The following is a 27134-nucleotide window of genomic DNA, read 5'->3' as shown; positions in this document are numbered from 1 at the left end:
TCTATCTTAAAAAAAAAAATCTATTAATGTATCTAAAATATCTACCAATATATCTAAATATATCTATCTATCTATCTATCTATCTATCATAAATCACCTCCTATCTTTACAACAGAAACGCAAACTTCTCACTAATTTTAATCACCTAAGCATGTATGCAGGTATAAAGTTATAATTGGTTGAATCACTCTTGAAGCTCTGGCTAAAGGTGAAACTTATAAGAGTTCCATAAATTACAGAAAGTGTTACTTTTTAATTGCTTCTCTCTTTGAAGAAGGACTATTTTTACAGGAGTAAAAAAAAGGTCAGTTCTTATTTTCCTAGTTTGCAGTAGGCATTACCTTGTTGCCTTGTGAAAAACATAAAATAAAAACAGAAATATCATATGATACGGTGTATATGTCAGTTATCAGTCAATCTTAAACTCCACATTTGGCCCTAGGGCCAAATGATTGAATTACATACATACATACATACAATTAGCCCTTGGGTGGATATATGGGGAGAAGACCCGCACATTATATATAAATGACAAACTTTTTCAGACAAAATATGTGTTTTTAAAGTGTAAACAAATTTAATATTATAATATTAGATTTTAATATTATAATTATCAACATGCATTTTTTTGGCAAACAGATTGATCAACAGGTATTGTGACCATAGGTTCTGCAAAAACCGGCCGTTCCTTCAACGTCTTTACATGAGTCTGGGCTTCAAGTAATCTGGTGCTGGATTTCTGATGATTACGACAGGCTAGGGCTACCTTTTCTGAAGAATTTTCTTCTTGAAGGATAAGAGTCCTTTAAAAAATGAATATATAAATAAATCCTATGTCACCATATTAACTGTATGTGTTTGTATAGTAAGAAAGTGATTAAAACTGGATTTCTTTTTTTTACTGTTGCAATTTTATATTGAAGCTTTACATATAATAGATATATAGGTAAATGTAAAGCGCCCCCATTAAGTAGAATTGCTAAGTTTGTTCCCAAGCCAGTGTTACTATAAGAGGAAAAGCTGCCTGGGAAGTTTGAATTGCAGTGCCACAGCCAGTGGTGTAACTTTGTGGGCTTGGGCTACTTACCACAAAACCCACTAATTTTTTTCAGGCCCTTCAAAGATGATAAAAGAATATAAAGGAACAGTTTGGTGTAAAAATGAAACTGGGTAAAATAGATAGACTGTGCAAAATAAAAAATGTTTTCAATATAGTTAGTTAGCCAAAAATATAATCTATGAAGGCTAGAGTGAATGGATGTCTAACATAATATCCAGAACTCTACTTCCTCCTTTAAAGCTCTTTAAGCTGTTAGCAGTCAGTAACCAATCAGTGACTTGAGGGGGGGCAATATGGGACATAACTGTTCAGTAAGTTTGCTTCTGAATCTGACCTGTGTGTTCAAAAACTAACTGAGCGGTTATGTTGCATGTCCCCCCCCCCCCCCCACTAAAGTAAGAAGCTAGAGAGCTGAAGCAGGAAGTACAGTTCTGGCTATTATTTTAGACATCTGCCCACTCCAGCCATTATAGATAACTAACTATATTAGAAATATTTTTAGTTTGCACAGTCTATTTTACCCTGTTTCATTTAATCACTGAACTGTTCCTTTTAATAGTTATATCACTGGCCACACATCCATCTTACCTTACTTACCTTAGACTCAGAAGTAGATTGACGAGTTAACATTTGGGCACCTCTGCTGTGAAAAGGGTTTCATTTGCCCTTTTAGTCAAATGCCCTACTAAAATCATTCTTTGAAAAACACTACATAAAGCTGGCATCAATTCATAAAATTTTTTGTTTCTGACTTACCAAGCATTGGGATCAGGATAATCGATGCCATAAAACACTAAATTATCCGGAGCCTGATGCTCAGTAAGTAAGCCCCCAAGTGATTCAATAAAATTATAACAAGTACCTGTTTAATCCCATTGGCTCCCTGACTCTAGAAAGGTTCCAAATTACAGTATGAAATAAACTATGGCAATTGTACTTTTTTTATTTGATGTTATCTGCTGCTAAGTATTCCTTTGATAATATAAATTTTACCTTTGCTCTTTGAGTGTTTTGTTTAACATCTTCTGCGTGTCCCTTTTTTCTTTAACATCCTGCAGAACTCGGATCTTCTCTTGTATTTCTTTGTCACATTTCAGCACTCTGTCATGTCTTTGCAGAGTTTTGGTTACAGATGTGTGTCTTGTGTTAAATTCTTGTACAAATGAATGCTCAGATGCTTTCTGCTCCTTTTCTTGAATGAATTCATTGTAATTCTGCCTTACTTTTCCAATAAAGTTGAATTTAGTCAGCTGATTCTGTTGTTTACGTTGCTGTATTTGAGTGCTGTCTTTTTCATTTTGTTCCATAGAGTGCCTTTGTTTCTCTTGTAGAAAATCCTCAATATTAGCAGTTGCCTGCTTTTTACAAACACACATCTGCCTAACCAAATTCCTTTTTTGAACATGATTGTCACATTTTAACCTGTTTTCAAAAGCCTTGTCTACAGCCCATAATGGTATCAGGTTCAAAGAGCACCTTGTTTCCTGAAAAGCTTTACTTTCCAACGGATTCTGTATGTGACACACTGGATCTGGATTAGTTGGAAGAATTGAATGAAGTCGTTGAATCGATTGACGCATATCTTTTGCTGATTCTTCATGAGATATGAGCTTTTCTTTAAAAAGGTCTGTCTTATGGACAATGGCTTTCATTCCAAATAGTCTGAATTGATTATGGCCCTCTGTTGCTAGGCTTTCCTCTGTCTGACCTAAATAGCATACAAATAATGAGCAACATAATAAAACAGAACATACTGTATGTAATTAAATATTGGGTTATGATTTGTTTTATATAAATCAGTTATTATTAGGGTTTTTTTCCTTTGGACTACTTAGTTGGCACATGTGACATGACTCACTGAAACATGTGTATTATAAGAAATGATGTACCCCCTGTTGTAAAATATGAGGATATCAGAAGAGTCCCATGACCTGTATAAAAGCATATCTATATTGAGAACAGGGTTTACCATAAAACAGGGAACATTTTTTAAATTCCATACAGTAAACACTAGGGGGCTGATTTACTAAGACACGAATTCGAATCCGAATTGGAAAAATTCCGATTGGAAAACGAACATTTTGCGACTTTTTCGTATTTTTTGCGATTTTTTTCGGCGCCTTTACGACTTTTCGGAAATTGTCGCGACTTTTTCGTTACCAATACGATTTTCGCGAAAAAACGCGACTTTTTCGTAGCCATTACGATTCGCTCGTATCTTGTCACGACTTTTTCGTATTAAGCGCTCGTAAGCGGCGCCCGAAACTTTCAGACTTAGCATGATTTTGGAAGCCTCCCATAGGACTCAATGGCACCCTGCAGCTCCAACCTGGCCCAAGGAAAGTCACCATACTGAAGCTTGAATGAATCCGAATTTTGCGCAACTTTCGGAATGGCTACGAAAAAGGCGCGACTTTTTGCGCAAGTTTAAACGCTACGAAAAAATCGGCAGATTTTGCTCAACATTCGGATGGCAACGAAAAAGTCGCGATAATTTTCCGAAAAAATCGCCAAATACCGATCATTACGAAAAAAACGCAATCGGACGCTTTCGGCCGGTTCGTGAGTAAGTAAATGGGCCCCAAAATGTATTATTTTGAAAGCAGAACAGACTGGTCCACTGGCTGTCTGTCTAAATATTTTTAAAAAAAACCTGCTTTTTGCACAGTGCTTCAGCCACTAATAGTAAAATTAAAATCCAATACATTGCATATTTCACTCATTCTTTTTGGTGTTTTCTTCTCAATACATGGTGAACCACCTTTGCTCACTCCCAGCCCCATCCATTTTCACAGATGATAACTTATTAATTTCAACTCCTGCTCTGATTTAAAACATTCTGGGAACAACATACTATTCCTCTAGGATTTTTCTAATTATAGTGCTGTACACAAATATGCATAACTAGCTGTAGATTTTGGGATTACTCTAGCCCTCCATATAATGCTTTTGCAAGAAATTATCCAAGCCCCTCTTAAAGGCATTAAATGAATCTGCTATCACGAGCTTACTGTGAAGAACAATTTGTATTGCTTCAAGTGAAAGTTCAGTTTGTTAAATGGATTAGACTTGAAAAATGCAACTTTTACAGGAAAAAGGATTACTTGGCATCCTCTTGTGTTCAGTAGAAGTCATATAGAGATAAAGTTTTTTTTCACATATAAGAACTTCCTTGCAGCATATAAATCATAGTACAGGGCATAACTGAATAGTGGTTTTATTAAAATATAGGCAAAATCAAATAAAATCTTTCTAGTTTTTATGAATTCCTTGTATGGCTTTATATTGTTAACACCATTAGGATGAACACACCCTTTTTGAAATTACTAAACTTGACTGTCAAATCTGTGGTTAAACTGACAACACAATTGACAGATCTGTTCTTGCACTGTTTACCGAATGGCCAGATTACTGAAAAGGATCCAGTGAGGAAAAGAATGGATTAAGGTCAGGTATCCCAAGAGGATCTTGTCCAGGCATTATGGCCACATATTTAGGTAGGAAATGGCCATATCAACCAATTTTATCATAACAGATGCCTTTTTTTGCACTTTGCACACTTTAATCTACTTGACTTTTATTAACAGAAATAATCATTTCATCCCCACACTGATTCCCTCATTCTTTATTGTGCAGTTGACTACTCTTTTTCTACTGCTGTATTAACTTGCTTGGCATTAATGCTTTGTCCTTTTTGACATTTTTCCTAGATCTCCACAAACACACCTTCTCAGATGTCACCTTTGCTGATAACTCAGCGTGGATATTTCAAAAGTATGCACATTTAAATTCATCTGGGGTTAGATAATATATAAATTCTGACCATCTGACAACAATTTACAGCTTCCTTGTGAGGCTAAATGCCACGAAAAGAAAGAATTTTCTGTATATAGTTCACAAAATATTGTTATAATGATTCTTCTTAAAGTAGAAAGACATATTAATTTGTAATTGAATGTAATTAAAAAATGTTAGCAATTGCTTTTGCTTGGCTTTTGAATTACTATTTAATTGCCCCCTTTTCAATCTTTATAGACATTTATAGCAGCAGGGATTGGAGGCATGATCCAGGCTCATTTGCACACATGAGCTATTTGTCAGTTTTACAAATGAGGGGGGGAGAGGATTGGTGCACCGTTTAGCATTAGGAAAGATTAGTTTAACCCCTATTTATGGTAGATTAGCTCATAGTAAAGGTTCACAACCAACCCTCACTTGGTTGGGGTGTTGGATTGGTTATTTGAATTTTTTGTTTACTAGTTGTCACTTATGTGATCTTGAGGACTACAAGAGATATTAATTAGTTACATAGAGGAGTCAAATAAAAGGGCTTGGAGATTCAATTAAAGGAGAAGGAAAGTTATTTTGGCATTTTGCTGCCAATAGATTTGCCACATTAGTGCCACCTAGAACTCTATATTTATTCAGCAGAAAGCTCTACTGTACCTGAGAGCCCCACAAGCTCTCTCTGATAGTAGCTGCCATTTTAGCTTGGTCTTGGTAGTTTCCTGTTGCAGTTATAGCGGTTTGAAGCTCACACATTCCTAAAAATGGGGGAAGTGAGTTCTTATGCATTCTTATGGGAGGGGGGAGCAGGAGAAGGGAGGGGGAGAGGGAAAGAGTAGAGAACTGAGCAGACTCAAGCCCCAAACCTGAAGAAGCCCTAAAAGAGAGGAAGTCTGATACCGAAAAATATGTTCCCAAAAAAGGAGACAAGAAATCCTGTGTTTCTTTTGATAGAGGACTCAGTGCAGCATTTCTGTGAGTGCTTATGGCTGTATTCACATAGACCTTTCTGATAAAGCTTACTTAGTTTTTACCTTTCCTTCTTGTAAGGTGGCCTCTGTTTGCCAGGGTGATTTCTGCTAGTATGGAAGGGAATCTTAGTGTTAGGAAAGAACCCTTAAAATGTGTAACCATTTTTGTAAATTGAGTCCTGGAAAAACTATTTGTTAAATTGTTGGTGGGCCCTGATAAATAATTTCTTGTTAGCAGACAGCTAGAAGAGTTATGATTGTGGGAGTGTATCCTTGGAGCTAGGAACAGTACAGTTAATAGGATATTGCTGCAGCTTTGAGCATGTGTGCCTCAAGTCTGGGACATGCATTCTAAAGTCACTGGCAGAAGCAACCAGATAGATGTTTAATTGGATCACAAAAATATACATCATTTTACATTTATATGTGATTTACTGAGTACATGTAAATATGTATAGGTTGTGTGCTGGGTTTACTCGGATGGGTTGAACTTGATGGACAATGGTCTTTTTTCAACCCTACATAACTATGTAACTATGTAACTATGTAGTGTTTTAAGTGAACATCCTGATAGTATCCTAATAGTTTTACATGACCATTGACTCATATGTGGTATAAGTATACTGAGAAAAAAAGGGGGGAAGGTCACTGGGAACTCAGCGTTCCAGTTGCATAGTGGGATTTGTGCATTTATATTGCAAATCATTCCAGGGCAGAAAATAATTGTCCAAATATTTTCTCCCTGCATACAATTTTAATGGAATAGAAGGATTCAGTCAGGTGCTCGTTGCTGTTCCATAAGCAGAATGACATTTGACTGCCCAATCAATCAAACACATTCTGAAGAATTGTCACAGATATCAAGTTTGACAAGTTTCCTAATCCTAAGAATCAGGAACATTTCATAAATGGGGAAAAATTGACTGCTTAAGAATTCCAAAGTTCCATATTTGATAAATCGGCCCCTATATTTATAGCTAATCTTCTGGTTCACATAAGCCTGTCTGCTTTTTCCTAGTGATTCTAATGCAGTCCCATTTTTTTAAAAAAAAGTCAGTACATATAATTATTTTGCCTTTTGTTCTCTTGCAGAAATAAGAAAACAAACATAAGCATATAATATCCTTTTTATTTTGTTTCTTATTTCCTCTGACTGCTAGACCATTATTAGCATAATTAACATAAGGACTACTGATCATACCTATACAGAGTAAAGATACTATTGGGGTTATGTAACAAAAGGCAGAGAGGGAAGATAGAGAAGGGAGGGGGAAAGAGGAGAGAGGAGCAAGCTGCACAGACTCGTGCCGTGCCCTGAAGGATTTTTCTGAGAGAAGGAAGTCTGATAACGAAGAACATGTGTACACAGAAGAAGAAATTAAATCCTGTGTTTTTTTAGATAGATAACTTTTCTGTGAGTGTTTATGGCTGTATTTGCATAGACCTTTCTGATATAGCTTACTTTTTTTTCTCTACTTCTACTTTAAATGTGCAAGCAGTTCCAGTTTCTTAGGCCTTTTGATTCTAATTCCGGTTACAATAAGTGATGAGCAAATTTTTTCGTCAGGGAATTTTGCTGCAAATTTTCACATTTCAGCAAATTCAGCAAAAATTCACTGCGGAAAAATGTGTAGCGCAACAAATGCGTTCTGCAAATTTTTCACCATTTCGCAAATTTTCTTGCCGTTTCGTGAATTTTATGGCGAAGCAAAACGGGACAGATTTGCTCATCACTAGTTACAATCTACATTTTGTTTGAGTGCCTATTTTGATTTACTGTGTTGGAATACTCTGCTTAACAAGTGGGCTATGTATTCAGCAACTTTGTCTTTGAAATGGGATCCAAAAACCAAATTAGTATATTATTGGAATATTAGTATATACAGTACTATGTAAATTATAGATCAAAACAAGGTAACAAAATACAAGGATAAAATAAAGCTCCTTTGGCATCTGTCAAAGCCATTTATCAGCTGCAGCCCATGGATGTCCCATGAGAGGTGCTCTGCAGGTCAAAAGCTGTCAGAGAGGGCTCACATTTAAAGCAACCAAGTATTGGCATACCCCAATTGGCCTGCAATGGATGAAACAATAGCTCTACTCTTCATTCTATGGCTCTCAAACTCTTTTCACATTGAAAACATCTCAGAATTGTGACACTTACCTCTTTCATGGCACAGGTTTAAACTGACTTCGTTATGTGTTTTGGTGCCCTTTATTAACTCTGTATCTGTAGAAGGTACATGGTTTTGTTTTTCATTCTCTGCTCCATAAAATGTGTCTATTTCGGGCAGCACCTGTTGCAAAAAATGAAGAATGCATTTAAATTATGTATTATTATCATTAATTTGATTATCCTCTATTTCCGTATAATTAAACTAGGGCTATGTCAATGGTCCGAAGGAATTAAGTACATTTTATTCTAAGATACAACTGCGTTGAAACGGTCACACTTTTATAAAAATAGGGATAAGGCACTATTAGGAAAAAATGGCACATTTTGCTCAAAATCTTTGATAAAGACAAAGGAAAAATTTTAAATAAATGTCAAATGAACATCAATATTGCACCAGCATCACTTGTTCTAATGCTATATCTTTTTCATTGTAAGAGACAATAGCCTAATCTGATGTTGCCGGTTTAGCCTTATGACAAATACAAGATTTCTGCTTCCTTTGTCAGTGTTCCATGGCAAGTGTGCTTGGTTTTCCTGCATATTTTGAGGTTAAATTGATAGTGGGTATAAGTAGCCGAAAAGTCAGTCATTGGCAGTTTAGTGTATGGCTTACCCCAAAGGCATCCTTATGTAATTTTCTTAGATCTACATTTATATGCACCACTTTTCCATTGACAGGTGTGCAGTCACCTGGTTTCATCACCTGAATAAATATTTAGAAAAGGAGAATATTTAAGAAGCAAGACTTAAGTATGAGAATTTTAAAAATAAACTAAAAATATGTTTTTCCCTTCATTAGAAAAGTTTACTTATAATCGGTGTAAACTAACACTGACTATATGAAATAGCAAACACTGGTTGCTTGAAATAGACTCTGAGGGAGGTGGCCCTCCCATAATTTGAAGTTTTTTGTATAACATGTTTCCAGATAAAGGATCCCATACCTGTACCAGAAACTTTGTTGAATTTGAAACACAGTCATTGTTTTATGATCAGATTACTCCAAGTACCACTTGTAGTAGTCCCGTTACCTTTATGTTTGTATAGTTTCTACTGCAGCTCATGATGCATTGTACAGATAATAACAACCTTTTTTGACATCACAGTGCACAAAGGCTGTACTATGGCACACCATGGCATATGTCACACTAATTATTTTAGCAAAGAGAGGTGATAATATTATATTTAAATGGTGGGGCATTAGGGGACACCTTAGCCAAGTGTCTAGATAACATTTAGTCTGTCTACACCTTCTCCCATTATACTTCCTGTCCAATATTTTATTTAAATAATATTTCTTCAGAAGGTATGAAGGCTTCTTTCCCTCTTTGTCACACATTACCCCCATCTATTTATTAATATGTACATAGGGAACCCCCAAATGTAACTGATTTGGCAAGCTAAGTCTGCTAAGTCCTTTTTATATTGCAAGAAGGAAAAGAATAGACAGGGCAAATATACAGAACAAAATCAACCACACATTTATTTCCCATTCAGGAGAAACTTCACTTCTGCATTCTGTTCAGCTTGGTGGAGGTTTTAAGGGCATACATTCACCCATCACACTAAGGGGCATTTTTATGATACTCCAGAAAAACTAATGCTGTGTAAAATAAAGGGCAAATGTATCAAGGTGTGTGTTTTATTTTAGGCTGTCTGAATGCAGAATTTCATGCCATTATTTTACATCACTTCAGACCTTGCATACTCATGCAAAGTCAATGGGAAGCAAGTGGCAAGTAAGTTTTGGTGAAAATAAAAAGTGAAAAATATGATGGAAGGACGTCCTATTTTTCAATAGCATTTTTAAATGGCTGCTTCCATTTACACCGGATTTTTACACAGAGGCACACAATTGCTGAAAATCATTACACACCTCGATAAGTACATCGTGTCCGATTGCGTTTTTTTCGTAATGATCGGTAATTTTGCGATTTTTTTCGGCGTCTTTACGATTTTTGCGTAAAAACGCGAGTTTTTCAGCGTCTTTACGATTTTTGCGTAAAAACGCGAGTTTTTCGGCGTCTTTACGATTTTTGCGTAAAAACGTGAGTTTTTCGTAGCCATTACGAAAGTTGCGCAAAGTCGCGATTTTTTTGTAGCGTTAAAACTTGTGCGAAACGTCGCGCCTTTTAAGTTTTAACGCTATGAAAAAGGCGCGACTTTGCGCGCAAGTGTTAACGCTACGAAAAAATCGCGACTTTGCGCAACATTCGTAAAGACGCCGAAAAACTCGCGTTTTTACGCAAAAATCGTAAAGACGCCGAAAAACTCGCGTTTTTACGCAAAAATCGTAAAGACGCCGAAAAAAATCGCAAAAAATACGAAAAAGTCGCAAAATGTTCGTTTCCAATCGGAATTTTTCCAATTCGGATTCGAAATCGTGTCTTAGTAAATCAGCCCCTTGGTGATGTGTGGTTAATCTTGATGGCTTGCCTTAAACAACAAGATAAATAGGCCCCAAAGTGTACTGCATTGTTCACATTATACTGTGTTGCTCACATTTTATTTAATGCGAATGTATGGTGTACATATTAGGACATCCTACCACACAATAAAAGTTTTACAAATGTATGCAAATGTACCTTTTTTATTTTAGGTAGCTTTTTGTCATCCCTGCAAAAGGAAAGTGTAGGAAAGTTATATGTCAGGATTTTTATATTCTGAGCATTACTAATATCCTCTTTCCTTGGTCCATGAAAGCTATGTATTTCTTCTCGTTGCCTTTTCAGGTGAGAAATAAGGCTACAAAAAAGCATACAATGTATTATTTCCAGCATATTGTGCAAATATTCTAAGCCTTAGGTAATATATGGAAGAAGAAGAGTCACAGTGTGACCCTATACATTAATAATGGATATCTGCACAGCAGCCATACTCAAGATTGGATTTTCTGTATCTTATTTCATTTTGTATAAGGATACTTAATTTTTCTTTTTTATGTTCCCATCACTTTCCTCTCACTCCCAGAGCTCACTTTAGCTTCCAGCTAACTCTCAGCGGCTTTCTCTGTCAGTGCATTCTTTCAAAGACACACACACTCTCAGAGGGGAAAGTGAACATGTACCATATTACTCAGTTCATAGTCAGAACTGACACATGCCAGTTTTCAATCCCAAGCAACCATTAAGGAAATAAAAGGCTGCGTATGCCACCTTAATCTACTGAGTGCCAGAAAACTGCATAATTGTAAGAGGCAACAGGAGGACAGCACCTTTTAATATGTATACTTTCATCTCTCTTTTTCTTTTTTTCACTTTGAATTGAAACAGACTGTATATATAGCTTCTGTCTCCAATTTACATGGAGAGTTGCTTTTTTCAAAAGAAATATATGTGCATCTACAACATCATAAGAGACACTGACTGGCAGACCAAGAACATGGATTTAAAAATAACCTATCCCTTCAAAACTAAAATAATCTACTGTAGGAGTTGACATTTAAGGACACCTATTTTTTTTTTTTTTTTGGGTGATTATTATAGACAAGATATGAGTTTCTTGTGACTAGGTAAGATGAAAGGATGTGCCATTCTTGTCCAACATTGGGAAAAGGGTCAACACTACAGTAGAAATTTACCTGAACACAATTCTTTTCTTTGCCAAGAGCATATGTGTTCTAGGCTTTCAGCTTATTCCCAGAATTTATACAGAATAAAAAAAAACAATGCATGTAAGCTTATTAGCATTGAAACCATAACAAGAACTGGTGCAACGTTTGTGCATTATTTAATATTACTCTAGCAGGGTCTTTAGGAACAACCAAGGAATATCTACCTAAAGAAGTATATACTGAAATTACAGTACAAAATATTGCAATGTGGTGGATAAATGTGGTAGATTATGTGGAGGATACAAACAAAATATTTTAATTAAGATATTTTTGTATTGTTGATTGCTACTAATGTGCATATATCTATATTGGTGACTAAGCAAGTCTATTTGGTTTATTCCATGTTTAAATGTTTTTTTAGTAAACTTAAAGTATGGAGATCCAAATTATGGAAAAAGACCTTATCCAAAAAAAAACAAGTATTCCAGATAACAGATCCCAAACTCTGCATAAAATTAAAATCAAGGCTCCCATAATACTTACATAAAAATGAACAGTAAGTGGCCATCCTTCAATTCTAGGCAGAGGAGCAAAATGGGATGACTAGGAACTACTGTCTGTATAATTCTTGGTTGAATGACAGATATTATGATTCCTAACTAAATAGGATGTGGAAGACCCTCAAATTCAAATGGTAAACATAGAACTGATAATAGTTTTTTTATTAGGAACCCCTCCTATAACTCCTCAATGAGCTGCAGACCAAATTCTATATTTATGTTTCTTACGATTGCTGGAGCGGAAGACTACTGAGCTGCTGAAGGCCAGTGGATTTCAACGAACTGAGGAAGAAAATTTTACGCATCATAATACTCTCTTGAGTCTGTAGAGTAAGAGGTTATTTTGCCCAGCAGAATAGGGTTATGGGACATGCAGCCTCTTAACAGATGCCTATTACAGTTAAAGTGTAGCATGTTCATGATACACAAGGGCACAAATGCTTTGCAGGAGAATAAAACAGCTCTGAATTTTTTCTTTGTTTGGTTGCTTTTTTATTTTTGTCATTTTTTCTAAAACTACAGTGCTAGCAAGCAACAATAAATTTCTACTCACCCAAGTTCCTTTCGTGCTAAATAGCCTCTTATATTTTTCTGAAGAATTAGCACTGGAGAATGGTGAGCTAGAATATGGTTGATCTTTGCAAGAATGCCTGTTACAGATTGTATTTCACTCTGGAAGCAAATCTCCTGTGCAGAGAAAGTACCAACACACAATTAATATGAGGATACTACATATTCGTACGTATAAATATTGTATACAACCAAAAATTTCACAGACAGGTGTTGTTGGTATTCATTATTATTTTTAAATTCATCTCTCATAAATGTTCTAATATAGCTGTAGGTTTACTGACAAAATGATCATTACATACAACAGTCATAAATGTGAGGGCACATATTTAATGTAAAATGTATAACTCTGTTCAGCTTTCTATTGCAGACTGGTTCACAGGCAGAAGAGGAAGAGATGTAAACTCAAAAATAAATGAGGGTAATAAAATATAACTCTTATTAATAATGTTAGGGGATGAAAAGCCTCATTTATGATTGCAAATGCAATGTGCAAATGCTCCAGTGACCATGCTTTCATGCTATTCAAAATGATACCTGCACTAAACACAAAGGGGCCCTTTCAACCTACTTTGATGAATTATATATAATGATACAAGATATTCCTGGAATTACCATCAGTATATCATGCAAATTGTGGTGGGTGCATCTTGTCTGGCTTTTTTTAATGTTTAATATGGAATAAAGGATCTTTAACTTTCATTTGGCATGCAAGCCTTCTACAAGTTTAAGCACTGAGACTTCTTCCCTGACTACAGGTTTAGGGTATCAGCACTTGAACTACCATACAATGCCAGTGAGTGACTGCTGATTCAACGTGTCCTCCCTTGTGTAAACATAGGGCTCGGCATTGGCACCTGGGTTAGAGAATACATGGGGGCGTCTCATCTTTGTTTTTTTGTGTATTAATTGCATTCCATTGTTTAAATGCCAGAGCTGGGGTATGAATTACTGGAGTAAGTTGATGACAAACAAATTCCATGCTGCCAGATTGATGCAAACTGAGTCAGACCTTCAATTGTTATGGTTATGAATTAAACATCTTACGAGCAGATTTAGTAAAACTCTGCTCTGGGAGTAAAACTTGTCGTTTTTTATTTTAAAAAATTCAAATAAACTCATTTCCACTAATGTCTGACATTTATAAAAAAAATCTGAAATGAAAAAGCATGTGCGGGAAAAGTCACAGAAAAGTTGGAAAAACTCAGAATTTGTCAACTTGTTGCATGAAAACTGTGATTTTTTTTGAATTGTCGCACAAAAACCAGAGTGAAAAATCCAAAAACCTCTTAAGTCTTGAAGCAAATAAAGGGGAAAGGAAGGGACACCTGCCATTGACTTCTACATGATCTCGGCAAGTTTTAGGTGGCGAATTGTTGGATTTGGAATTGTCGTAGTATTGTTGCATAGTAAATCTCGCTAAAGTCACATCCTTTTTTCTGCAACTATAAGTGCTAAAAAAAACCAAATCAGGAAAAAAATGACAGTTAGTAAATGCCCCCCTAAGTGTTCTGCCATAATTTTCTGTAAATAGGGGTTGTCATTTGCCTGATGCATTTTGCAGTAGATTGCAGTAATGTCATATTCCAGGTTATATCAACGTGTTTATGTTCCAAAAAGCGAGGTTGGGTTAAGGACATAAAATGTCCATAAAAAGGACATGTAGCTCATTCCTGAAGGTTTATTGAGTTCATGCCCTTTTAAAGATTGAGGTTTTCATTCATCCGTGTCATGTCACCACCTTGTCTATGTTCCTGACCGACAAAAGGCCAATCTGGTTATTCACAAGATTTCTAAGCTCTTCTAAGATGATTGTTTTCCTTGTCCCTCCATCTCAACACAGCAACAATGTTAAGCAGCCACAGGGTATAGACACATTGCAGGTAAATATATACATCCCACACATTTATACATACGTGAATTTAGAGTCATTTTTGCATTATATGCTTTTATACTATAGAAAATATAGTATATGCAATACTATGTATCAAAGGATGCATAGATATATGCTTTGATAGAACTGAAAAACAGCTTAATACACAAGTGGCTCAAACTTGGAAGACTAAAGAAGGTAGTCTGTTTACAACTTACCGTAAGTACAGCATGATACAAATTTTGGACAAAAAAGACAAAAGGTTTGAAGCAAGCTATAAATCAACCCACCCTAAAGAAGGTGTGTAGTGGAGGGTGGTGGACTTGCAACACCACCTTTAAACACATGCAATGCTGTTTGAACACTTCCAGTCATGTAACTTCAACTATTGACACCTGTCTCAAATGCTTTCATTCAGGTCACCTTCCCTCGTAATAGATTCCTCTTCAGTTTTCTCTTTTAATTTTTCAGGTAATTGCGATCTCATCTCTCCTCTCTGATCTCTTCTCCTCCACTTTCACTCTCCTACCTTCCTTTTGACTTCCTTGAGTTTCTTTGATATTCATCAGTCATCATTTTAATTTTTCCCTTGTGTTTGGTGTATTGTGGCCATCCTTCATTCAAGATCCTGTAATGGTGCCCATTTGTAGAAGCACATATTTGGTCATCCTTCAGACTTAAAGAGGTAGTTCCCCTTCAAATTAACTTTAGTATCATGTAGATTTACAGTATTTCCTTTTTTGTTCAGTAGTTCCCAGTTTGGAATTTCAGTCATTATTTGACAATGGTTTGAATTAGAGACTTAAAGATGCAAAGGAGAATATCCCTTTAGAATGTTAGTAATTAAAAAAAAATAGCAATAACAATAATACTGTAGCCTCACAGAGCAATAGCTTTTTGCTGCCGGGGTCAGTGAACCCCATTTAAAAATTGGAAAAAGTAGGAAAAGTGTCAGCACTCTTAGGATTTTTATGAAAGATCAAAAAAGTCATCAAGGCTTTTAAAATGCAAATGGTGAAATTTATTACCAACGTTTCAGTCCTCACTTGTGATATATGTGTTTATATATATATATATATATATATATATATATATAAATATATATATAAATATATTTTTGTCCATAACTAGTAATTCTCAGTGCTGCTGTCTTACTTGCAGAAAAACCCTATATGTAAGCTGTGGCTGTGTGGCTTTTATGCCAGGGGAGAAAAGCAGCAGTCTGTCTCAACATTGAGGACATTTTGAAGGGCCATTTCTATATGCAGCTCCATTAGCTCCCTTTATTAATTTGTCCCTGCATTGAAGTATGGCATTACAAGCTATGAGCAACCTTGTGGTATATTAAGACACAAGCTGTAATAATTCTGTGTGAGAGCAAGAACAGGCTACAAAATGGCTCCAAGCACTTTCTATTTTCAAAACTCTATGGACTGCAAAAAAAAGCTTGCAGTTACAGTACCTTGTCCCATTTCAGGTCACAGTGGAAACATTTTTAAGTGGCATCTGATTTAGAAAATGAATATGCCAAGGTAAATATTGTTACCTAATGATCACTATGCCAGTACCTTACAATGTGCAGAACACTCTAGATGCATTGCAAAGCCACTTTAAGCCTCCTGGCAATCATAACATCTGCAAACAAAGTGCATTCATATCACAGACCAAAGACATTCAAAGACTACATGAGTGTGTAACAAAACTACTACTAGAATCAGCATACACATTTGGTGTGATAAATATATTACAGAACTTTCCAATGTTCATTGGAAGTGGTAGGTCTTGGTTGAGGTGCATACCATAGCATGATTGTGATGTAACTGAACTAAAATGATGAGAGGGCATGAGCTGACCTTTTAGCAAACTATAGCTCTTTATGATGGAAACAATCTGCCCCAGGGCAGATACTCTCCCATAATGGAAGGTAAGCAGATTCTAGCTTATTATTATTATTTAGCTTATTTCCTTTCATATAATAAAACAGATTTACTTAAACTACAATACATTTACCAAAAGTAAATCCTTACCTTTTTAGGGAGAGGCAACATATTCACATAAAAATGAGGGGATAATGCTTTGAACCTGCCTGGAAGGGACCAGTCTTCCACAATTTCCTCATCTGAAATAGCATATTCATCCAGGGCATTAAGTGACCATATACTGTTGACCACAGTATGCCTGTAGTGTTTATGCAGGCTTAAAGGTGTATCATACAAAGTTAGACCTTTTAGGTTAGGGCAGGCAGACAATTTTTCAACAGTCTTTAAACTTCCAATTTGGTTGTCATGTAGATAAAGGAGTTTTAGTCCTTTTATATTACTCCAAAACCCCTGATCTGGGAGATTTTTTATCTGAAAAATAATGTCAAAAATTTCAACATGAAGCAAATATTCTTATTATTCGACACAAATCAGTTACTTACAAATAACAATAAATAACAGATTATCGTGGGAGACACTATAAAATTTAGAAACTAAAATGACTTTCTTTCCTGGATTTTTGTTTTAATAAATACATAATAATTCTTCATATTCCCCAGGTTTAGATGTTGTATGGACACACTGGTCAGATAATGTTTTTTTTATCATAATGAAAGATTACTAAACTTATTAAATCCAGAGATGATTAAACTAAGCTAAAGTAAGGAATATCATCTAAAACTGATGGAGCCAAGTACAAAAATGAAAGGAACCCCAAAAGATGATAAAGTATAATCTACTTTCCTGTAGTTATTTAGATTACAGGTTTAATAAAGCCTGGGTGCAGTCCATTACTATATATATATATATGTACTATATATGCCAGTGTTGCAAAGAACAAATGGACTCACAAGGCTTATGAACTTTTAAATGTTCAATGTGCAAAGTTTAACAAAGGTTTAGGACCAAGCCTAAATGTTAGTCTCCCAAATCAATGCACATTTAAAAAATTTTAAGCCCTGTGCTTGTGGATCTTTCACATGTGTGCAGGCACACAGAGCAGCATTCGGCACAAAACTGCTCGCAACTGGTTGACACAATGGGCCTGATTCACTAAAGTCCGAAATAAGGAGTGCTATTTATAGCATGCGTTAAAAATCTTATCACTTCTAATTTTTCGCTCGATTCACTAAAAGGACACTTGTCATAATTAAGAAGTGATGTTCTTGGCGTTATTTATCTTGCAACGACATATTTTCAAGCAATATATTACGCAGCGCACAACATATTACGCAGCACGCGATATTTTACGCAGAGCGCAAAATTTTCAGAACGGTAGTCTTCAGAAAGTAATGGTTACGTGGGTAATATATTGCGCTCTGTGTAAAATATCACACGCTGCGTAATATGTTGTGCGCTGCGTAATATATTGCTTGAAAATATGTCGTCGCAAGATAAATAACGCCAAGAACATCGCTTCTTAATTATGACAAGTGTCCTTTTAGTGAATCGAGTGAAAAATAAGAAGTGATAAGATTTTTAAGGCATGCTATAAATAGCACTCCTTATTTCGGACTTTAGTGAATCGGGCCCAATATCTCTGGGTGCAGGCACATCAATAAACTTTTTCAAGTGTAGGGGTAGATTTTCACCCAGCGTTAATCTATAGGCCAAAAATCTGCCCTGCGTGGCTCTTAACTAAAACACAAACTGTGCTTTCTCCAAAAGACAATACATTCGTCTTTCATGAAAAAATTACACAAATTACTAAAAAAAGACTGTCACCTTTTTGGCAGTTTTACTATTATGCAGTAATAAATACTTATGAGAACTGATTGAGATACTACAAAATAGGCCCTGAATTACCTAAAAGAAATTTGAGAAGCAGAGGTATAGAGAGTTTATCGATTAACATCATGTTAGCTTTAACCCATAGTATGGCAAGCAGTTTTAGCCATGTAGAAACAAGATTCTGCATCAAGTTATGAGGAACCAGAAACTACAGCACACTGCAGCCAGTGCTGTAGATTTTATTATCTGCAGCACATAAAAGGTTAACCACTTTTTACACCACATACATATTGGGGTCTTATTTTCTAATTACTTAAAGATTTTATTACAACTATGTTGCCCATATCTACCTTTCTTTTTGACAAAAATAAAACAATAGTCTCAAATGAATGGAGCAAGCATATGTTTAAGCTGCACATTATACTGCGTTGATTGATTTTGATTAGTGCAACAATGGTTATCTGAAACTTTTAATTGCATTTATAGTTTTATGAAAAGTCGTGTCAATTGGGAGAAAGTTGAGTGGAAATAAATTATGCTGTTGCAATTAAACTCTACTTATTGTCCTTCCGCAGGAAACTCTCCTGGTTAACTCAAAGAAAATAAATTAGATGCTTCAGACTCTTTTCATCGTTTGCTGTCTGAAACCATTGCTTAAAAGTAAGAAAAGAATTGTTCTGATACTATAACACAATGAGTATCACATTGCTTCTGACCAGACTAAAATTAATTTTAAAATAAAATGCTTTCCTTTTGCATTTTTATCACCATAATAAAATAGATCTTATTGCACATGTAGGCATTTCAGAAAGTTATTAAAACAGTTTTAGAAAGATAATTTCACAAAGCTCAAAGCTAATTCTTTTGTCTCTTGGCAAGGCGGAGGATAAGGCAGGCCATGAACAAAATGGCATGATTGTGCTCATACAGATGTATTGAAAGTTGGGGGCAGATTCATCAAAGTACGAGTTTGAATCCCGAGTGGTAGAATTCAGATTAGATAGGATAATTTCTGATGATCAGAAATGTCACGAAAATGCTTACGAAAAAATCATAATAGTCACAATAATATTGTATTGGCGATCCTAAAGTAAAAAATTTTTCATATCCAACGATCGTAAACGGCGGCAAAGCCTTTCTGACTTTGATCCTTCTGTGCATGTTTTTGGAAGCTCCCATAGGACTCAATGGCACTCTGCAGCTCCAACCTGGCCAAAGCAAAGTCACAATAACCAAGCTTGAATGAATCCGAAACTTTCATACTCATTGCGACAAATACAATTTTGTCTCTTAAAATTTGTGGCAAAGTACAGAAAAGTCGTGCAAATTAACGGAAAAAATTCAGAAAATAGGCACACTATGAAAACTTAGAAAAATATGAATTTTTTGTACTCAGAAGCAATCGTACTTTGATAAATGTGCCCCTTAATGTGGCACCCCCGGGTGTCCTCCAGAGAAGAACAGTATCCCTGTTAGAATGTTTTCATGGGTTACAAAGGTTCTTGGGAAGCATTTGATGAAAATTCATATAAGTATTTAAATGGTAACTTTAACATTTAACACTTTAACATTTCGCCCTTGCTCCAACAATATCTTACTGTTTGCACTTAAATGACTACATTAATAACGTATTCTTTAAAGAGCTATTATCCTGAAAGCCATCAAACAAAACAGTTCCTTACTTTCCACTGATTTGCTTTTACTCTGTACAGGTATGGAATCTGTTATCCAGAATGCTTGGGACCTGGGGTCTTCTAAATAAGGGATCTTTCTGTAGTTTGGATCTCCATGCTTTAAGTTTACTAAAAATTCATTTAAAAATGAAATAAACCCAATGGGATTGTTTTCCCTGCAATAAGGATTCATTCTATCTTAGTTGGGATCAACTACAAGGTATTGTTTGATTATTACAGAGAAAAAGGTATTCATTTTTAACAATTAGGGGCACATTTACTAACCCACGAACGGGCCGAAAGCGTCCGATTGCGTTTTTTTCGTAATGATCGGTATTTTGCGATTTTTTCGGAAATTATCGCGACTTTTTCGTTACCAATACGATTTTTGCGAAAAAACACGAGTTTTTCGTAGCCATTCCGAAATTTGCGCAAAATCTGGCGATTTTTTTCGTAGCATTAAAACTTGTGCGAAAAGTCGCGATTTTTTCGTAGAGTTAAAACTTGCGCGAAACGTCGCACCTTTTAAGTTTTAACGCTACGAAAAAGGCGCGACTTTTCACGCAAGTTTTAACGCTACGAAAAAATCGCCAGATTTTGCGCAACTTTCAGAATGGCTACGAAAAACTTGCGTTTTTTCGCGCAAGTCGTAATGGCTACGAAAAACTCGCGTTTTTTCGCGCAAATCGTATTGGTAACGAAAAAGTCGCGATCATTTCCGAAAAGTCGTAAAGACGCCAAAAAAATCGCAAACAATACGAAAAAGTCGCAAAATGTTCGTTTTCCAATCGGAAATTTTCTAATTCGGATTCGAATTCGTGTCTTAGTAAATCAGCCCCTTAGAATCATTTGTTTACAATTGAGTCTATGGGAGATGGCCTTTCCGTAATTCGGAACTTTCTGGATAATGGGTTTCTGGATAACGGATCCCATACCTGTACTTGGTTTGATTTTCTTCCATTTATGTATTTTCTTATTTCCATTATTTTTCAAACTATTATTTTTTCCAATACGATCTCATGTACTAAACCATATACATGATGTTCAGGCAAAAAAATCCTTTTTATTCTGATTGTAGTTTCCCTGCCATTGCATAAGATATTGTGATTTTTTGCCGCATGTGTAGCAACAAAGTCTAAAAAGGAATGCCAATAGTTTTCTTTCAAAGCTCTATTTTAACATGCATTTTTCATGTTGAAGGTGTCATTTATAACAACATAGAATGACTGAATAAAGAAATGTATGATGCTGAAATACCAAATTCAGCGCTAAACATAATTTAAAGGAATACTGTCATGGGAAAACATGTTTTTTTTCAAAATGCATTAGTTAAAAGAGCATCTCCAGCAGACTCCTGAATTGAAATCTGTTTTTTTAAAAGGGCAAACATATTTTTTTATATTTAATTTTGAAATTTCACATGGGGCTAGAATATTATTTATTTCCCAGGGTGCCTCTGCCATGTAACTTGTGCTTTGATAAACTTCAGTCACACTTTACTGCTGAGATGCAAGTTGGAGTGATATTATCCCCCTCCCTCCCCCCCCCACAGCAGCCGATCAGCAGATCAGTAGCAGCTCTCTGACACCCGTATTGCCAAAAGTGGGAGATATGGGAATATCACTCAACAGTGAAAAAAAAGTCTAGCTTTGAACTCAACAATAGGTTACCTGAAAGCAGTTCTAATGTGTAGCGCTGAGATGGCTGCCTACACACCAATATTACAACTAAAAAAAATACACTTGATGGTTCAAGAATAAATAAATAAATAAATGGTAGAGTGAATTATTTGCTATGTAAACAGTGTGATTTAGAATTAAAAAATACACTATAAAAATCATGACAGAATCCCTTTAATTATAATAAGATATAAAAACCCATCACCCATTGGTTTCTTAATAACCTGTGGTGTCCATAATCTTTACCAGTACATTAATTAGTAATTAACTATGAACTTATTAAGCAAAACCCTCAATCTAGTTTCTCTAATTTACTGCTATTACTGGTCTAGATGTTTTGTACAAGACCAAGCTTAAACCAAGCCTCTCAGATGTAATTCCTAAAGATAAAGATGTTCATTTTCTTGGCCAAGCATTGCTTACTCCTATTGTGCTTCTAAACACAGCAGAAAATATGTTATCCAAAAGAAGCATGACAAACTGTTCATGTTCTATATATCTGCAATAAAACCTTGGCAATGCAGAAGCATTTTACACACGGGCTAGGAGATTCTAAACATGTTTAGAAAATATAATTAAGGCATAAATATTATGTTGTAAAGTTGCAGCATAAGACCTATAAGTATTGGCAATAAAAAAAAAATCACATTTTCTGCAAAGCAGTTGCTGTTTTGTTCCCCATGCAAGGTAGGCTAAGATTTACTGCCTAATCAGATTATACATTATCTTTATACCCATTAGGTTTATATAACAAATAATGGTGGATACATTATATAGCTTTAAGAAGGGGTTGGATGGCTTTTTAGCAATTGAAGGAATACAGGGTTATGGGAGATAGCTCTTAATACAAGTTGATCCAGGGACTGGTCCAATTTCCACCTTGGAGTCGGGAAGGAATTTTTCCCCCCCTAAGGCAAATTAGAGAGGCTTCAGATGGGGTTTTTTGCCTTCCTCTGGACAAGGAAAAGAACAAAGGCCCAAGGCTGATTGCTTGTATACTGTTTTTGAAGCTACATAACTGTTATCCTAATATTTTACAATGGGGGGTACATTCTTTATTCTGTTACACAAGTGTTAGTGAATTATGTGACACTAATTACATCACTAAGCGATAATATCACTAAGCACCATTTATTAGGATGTAATTTGTATTATCTCTGTCCAGATTTTTTCTGAAAACAAACAAGGTGAAGCAATCATGCACAGGCTTATGGGTGGCTTACAAGGGACTCAATAAACAATAGAAGAAATGTTAAAATGATGGAGTATATCCGTTACAATGCCACTGTAATGTTATAAGTACTCTTTATCTTTGAATTCCATGTGCTAATTGACCATTCTTATCAGCAGACGTGGGCTAGACTTGGACACTTTCACTCATGTGAAACTCACGCCTCTTGTTTGGGACTAACAATGACCTTGGTTGTCATTATACCAAGTCATGTTGTGAAGCTGAACCAAAAATACTTCACACTGCAAATCTCCCCTATTATTTGTGTTGCACTTACACTTGTGTATTTAATACCAGCATTATGGCTTCCGTGCACACAAGAGTGGCAAGTACATCACTGAAGCATTGTATTGGGAGGAAGGGGCCTGATCACCAGGGTTGATGTAGCAGTTATGCTTCAAGACCAGCAAGACCATCACAAAACATCTATATACTAAATATATTTTGGGCCTGCCTACTGCCTTAATTTACATGACATTTACTGGCCTGTTTATTTACATATACACACGTCGTTCACCTCCTAAATTATGCCTGGTGTGGGTTTTTTTTGTATTATTTTAAGTAGCTGCTGTAACGTCTATAATTTGTTCCTAAAGCTTTATTATATGCTGATTCTTCCTTTTACCTTTATCTTGTGATTTGATCCAGTTTTGTGCAAAACATTAAGGCATGAATAACATGACTTCAGTTTTATTACTATTAGTGTAATTTTTGAAAGTTTAATCCCTAGAAAGTCAGAGATCAAGCCGTGCACCTTATCCATATTCATGAGGGATCTGTTAAGGCAGAAAAATAGGAATTCATATGATTGCAAATACAAAAAAGGAGGTGTTCCAGGTGGGTAAGGTACCTAACTGAAACATGAATTAGCTGTAGCATAACATTAGTTATTAATTGCAAAGTTTATAATATTGTATATATGCATGTTTATTTATTGTAAATAGAAGTGAAACTTTTATTTGGCATAAATACAATCTCTATATAAAGCTATGTTAACCTGATTCATTAAATCATATAATTTTTCCCACAAAAATGATGCCCAATGAACCTGTCACAAAAGAAATTTGAAAAGCCAGAAAAAGTACTTTGCATAAATCTTTGGGAAAATACAGTATTTCAGTATAAACTGTACTAACATTTACTATGTACACAAACGCTGATTTTTTACCTGATTTCCATGTAAATCCAATTTAATAATATGACAGCATCTTCGGAGGGCATCGATATCTGTAATGTAATTGTTGCTTAGGATACAGATTTTGAGTGATATGCAATATTGTATAATATTTATTTCTTTCAAAAGCTGCTTATTTGCGTGTAGAAGAGCAACTTCATTGAGCTCCATTGCTGGGCAGTTATTAAAAGAAACGCCATGTTTAAGAAAAATTGTTTCTGATGCTGATAAAAGGTAGCTCACTTCCATGATGTCCTGTATATTCTTCCTTCCACCATAGCGCTATCAAGAAAGTAAAATACAATATGTGACTAACATAAAGTCTGTCTTAGTGTATCCATAAACATAAAAATGATTACTACTAACTCTGATATATTTCTCTGCAGTGTGCAGTATTGTGCATGAACTGCTACCAGAGCAGCAAACAGTTTATAAATGAAAAGAGAAATATATTGCCTTCTTAAGTAACTGAGGAATTTAAATAATATATCATTAAAAAGAGTCATTTACACTTTGAGTATATGTTAGAGGAAAACTGGCTAGAGTATTTGATGGATCCACGCTACTTGCCTTTGTTACTTAGCTAAGATATAAAGTGAAGTGGTTGAATAAATCTTATGATAATATAATGAATGAGTACAGGAAGGACACCCCAATCTATCTATCTATCTATCTATCTATCTATCTATCTATCTGTCTATCTATCATCAGTCATATTTATATGACCACTCTAGCTCAAGTCTTAGATGGACATAAATAGATAGGTCAGGTTGTAGATAGAAAGACACAATCTAAAAAGAACAGTTCAGATTCAAGAGAAAATATAAGCAGATGCTGGAAATGTGCTCATTCATTTGGTATATAGGAGGTACTAAGTGTGCACCATAGCCTCCTTTGTTAATGATGCCATATTAACCAGGAAAAAAAATCATAGTAAAGGACACATCAACCCAAAATATAATTTTTTGCCTAATAAAAAACCCATAATTCTAAACAACTTTGCAATATACATCATATTTTTTTTTACTTATTTGTATATATAATTGCTGGTATTAATTTTCTTTTATGTTGAAAGAAGAGCAAACTGCAGCTTAGTAGATATGTCTACACTCTACACCAGCGCTGTCCAACTACTGTGGTACTGAGGACAAAAATTATTGTGGCCAATATGGTGGAGGGCCGATAAAGGAAGCCAGTTTTGACCATTCCCCTTTTTTTAAACCCTCTTCAAACGACACCCATGTTATCACAAGAGCTTTTAAGACCATACCCACATTAATGGTGGTAGCGCAGTAAAAACCCAAATGGTTGGTGTTCACTGTAGGAATATCACCCTTCATTCATATGTGAAATAATTTTATTGTCATATTAAGACACACCCTTAAAGCCATATGCCTCCTCCTTCCCTTGTGGATAGCACAGCCACCCCCAGAATATAATTACACACCTTAGGGACCATAAAACAACTATTTCCAAATGCTAACAATCTCCAACAAACCCCTACCAGGTTCACCTCCCACAGGCAGAAAAGGGCAGGCAGAGTATGGCACACAGAGGCACACACAGGCAGCATAGGGCAGAAAGAGTATGGCACACACAGGCAGCATAGGGCAGGCAGTGTATGTGGAAATTCATTGTGAATCCATGAATCCTGCCTGCCAAATATTTGGCCCATCACTAAATCTCAGTACTGATACCATTTAAAGTTTACACAAAGGTAAGCAGTCACAGCAGCCAGACAGGTGGGGGCCAGCACTGCTCTATTTTCACAAATATGTTAGGGTTTGTACTGTAAATAATAATCTAAAAATGTAGCATATTTTCCTGTGAATGTCCAGTTTTAACATTAGCAAAAAAATGCAAAAAGTAGTGCATTGCTGCAGGCATTCTCCACAGGCACTTCGGGCAATGCATCCTGCAGTATCTGAGAGTCTGATGGGTGCTATCGTAATTTTGGGTTTTGTTTCTGACCCCGGGGACAGAGTAAAATGAATTACCTCTTGCTTTGTTGCATGTTAGAATGCATAAAATGGCACCACAAACACAATTTCTAATGCCAGTGGGTACAGCACCTATGGTAAACTTTTTTTTGTTTTAATCTTTTCATCCCTGTTGTTGTTTATCAGCGGTTTGTGTTGCTGCTGAAGTTAAATTCTCAGCGTCCTGCCATAGCCTGAGGTTGGAATATGCTGAGAAATACACATAAGGTAAAATCAGAATTCACTTTCTCCCCCTTGCTTCTCCTCATAGACTTGCTGTTGCACAAAAGTGTCCAGTCTGTTAAAGGATATTGTGGGTTGAAGCTTAAGAAATATTTTTGTGGTTTATTTTCTACCTACTCCTGTTTATCAATGGTTTACAACTGTGCTCTACACTTGCTAAATTACAAATTTCAGTTGTATGTAAAATATCTAAAAGGGTCTACTAAGGGCATGCATATCAGACACAATTACCTGTGACAGTCTGCTCGGCTCGCAGTAATGCTGTTGCTGCTCACTTTAGTAGAAAGGGAGCGGTTCTATGTGTTACTCTTGGCTGCTATGGAAACCAAATGACTCTGAATTCTTAGTCTTAAAGCGACAGGGCCAGAAAATTCTGCTTAACATGCACATTACTGCACACAGATACCAAAATGCCTACATGCTCAAGTGATATCATGCTTTTATCTCACAATATCCCCATTGTCTACAATGTTTAATTGGATAAAATTCACTTATAAGATTATTCTATAGAGGATAGAATGCAGCCACGGGACACCAGACAATCTTTATGGAGGGTTCCAAACACACTTATTTAATAATGGAAGTGTCTATGAGGAATACAGTATATAGTCTGCATGCAAATTATGCAGCCTCATTATCTGTTTTTCAGTGTAAATGCATTCCATGGTTGCATTTATCCCTCTACTGTAAAGAACTGTAGAATTATATTAGCACCTTTTTTAGCTAAAGATAATGTGAAGATACTTGGTTCGTAAAAGGTTTGTGTCAATTTGTTACACATAGTGGAGCCTTATACTCTCTCTATATATAAATATATATTCACACTTTACAGTTCTACTTACATGTTGCAATTTCCTTAGTTTTTTAACTGCAGGTAGGGGGCACAAATATTATCT

The 27134-nt window shown here is 35.7% G+C and overlaps 1 protein-coding gene across 1 annotated transcript; it reads right to left on the bottom strand.

The window, feature by feature from the left end:
- Positions 1–553: 553 nt before the first annotated feature.
- Positions 554–26545, bottom strand: lrriq3 (leucine-rich repeats and IQ motif containing 3). Its single transcript, XM_002936089.4, has 9 exons — positions 26470–26545; positions 24011–24298; positions 16577–16900; positions 12660–12793; positions 10579–10738; positions 8607–8696; positions 7982–8114; positions 2054–2768; positions 554–803 (listed from the first exon to the last, which is right to left on the bottom strand). Exons 2-9 carry the CDS (start codon positions 24263–24265, stop codon positions 614–616), a joined length of 2001 nt encoding a protein of 666 aa, XP_002936135.3. The 5' UTR covers positions 24266–24298; positions 26470–26545; the 3' UTR covers positions 554–613.
- Between the last annotated feature and the right edge of the window lie 589 nt (positions 26546–27134).

Source organism: Xenopus tropicalis, chromosome 4 (assembly GCF_000004195.4).
Source record: "Xenopus tropicalis strain Nigerian chromosome 4, UCB_Xtro_10.0, whole genome shotgun sequence".
NCBI lineage: Eukaryota > Metazoa > Chordata > Amphibia > Anura > Pipidae > Xenopus > Xenopus tropicalis.
The sequence above is the reverse complement of the archived record's forward strand: the minus strand, read 5'-3'. Positions and strand labels throughout refer to the sequence as shown.

Bases quoted from the DNA above. Each gene is read 5' to 3' on its own strand.
- lrriq3 (XM_002936089.4), bottom strand. From the start codon at position 24,265: ATGGAAGTGAGCTACCTTTTATCAGCATCAGAAACAATTTTTCTTAAA. The intron at 12,794-16,576 runs GTAAGGATTTAC...TTCTCTGCACAG, and splicing joins TGTTGCCTCTCCCTAAAAAG to GAGATTTGCTTCCAGAGTGA. The intron at 8,115-8,606 runs GTAAGCCATACA...TTTTTGCAACAG, and splicing joins TACATAAGGATGCCTTTGGG to GTGCTGCCCGAAATAGACAC.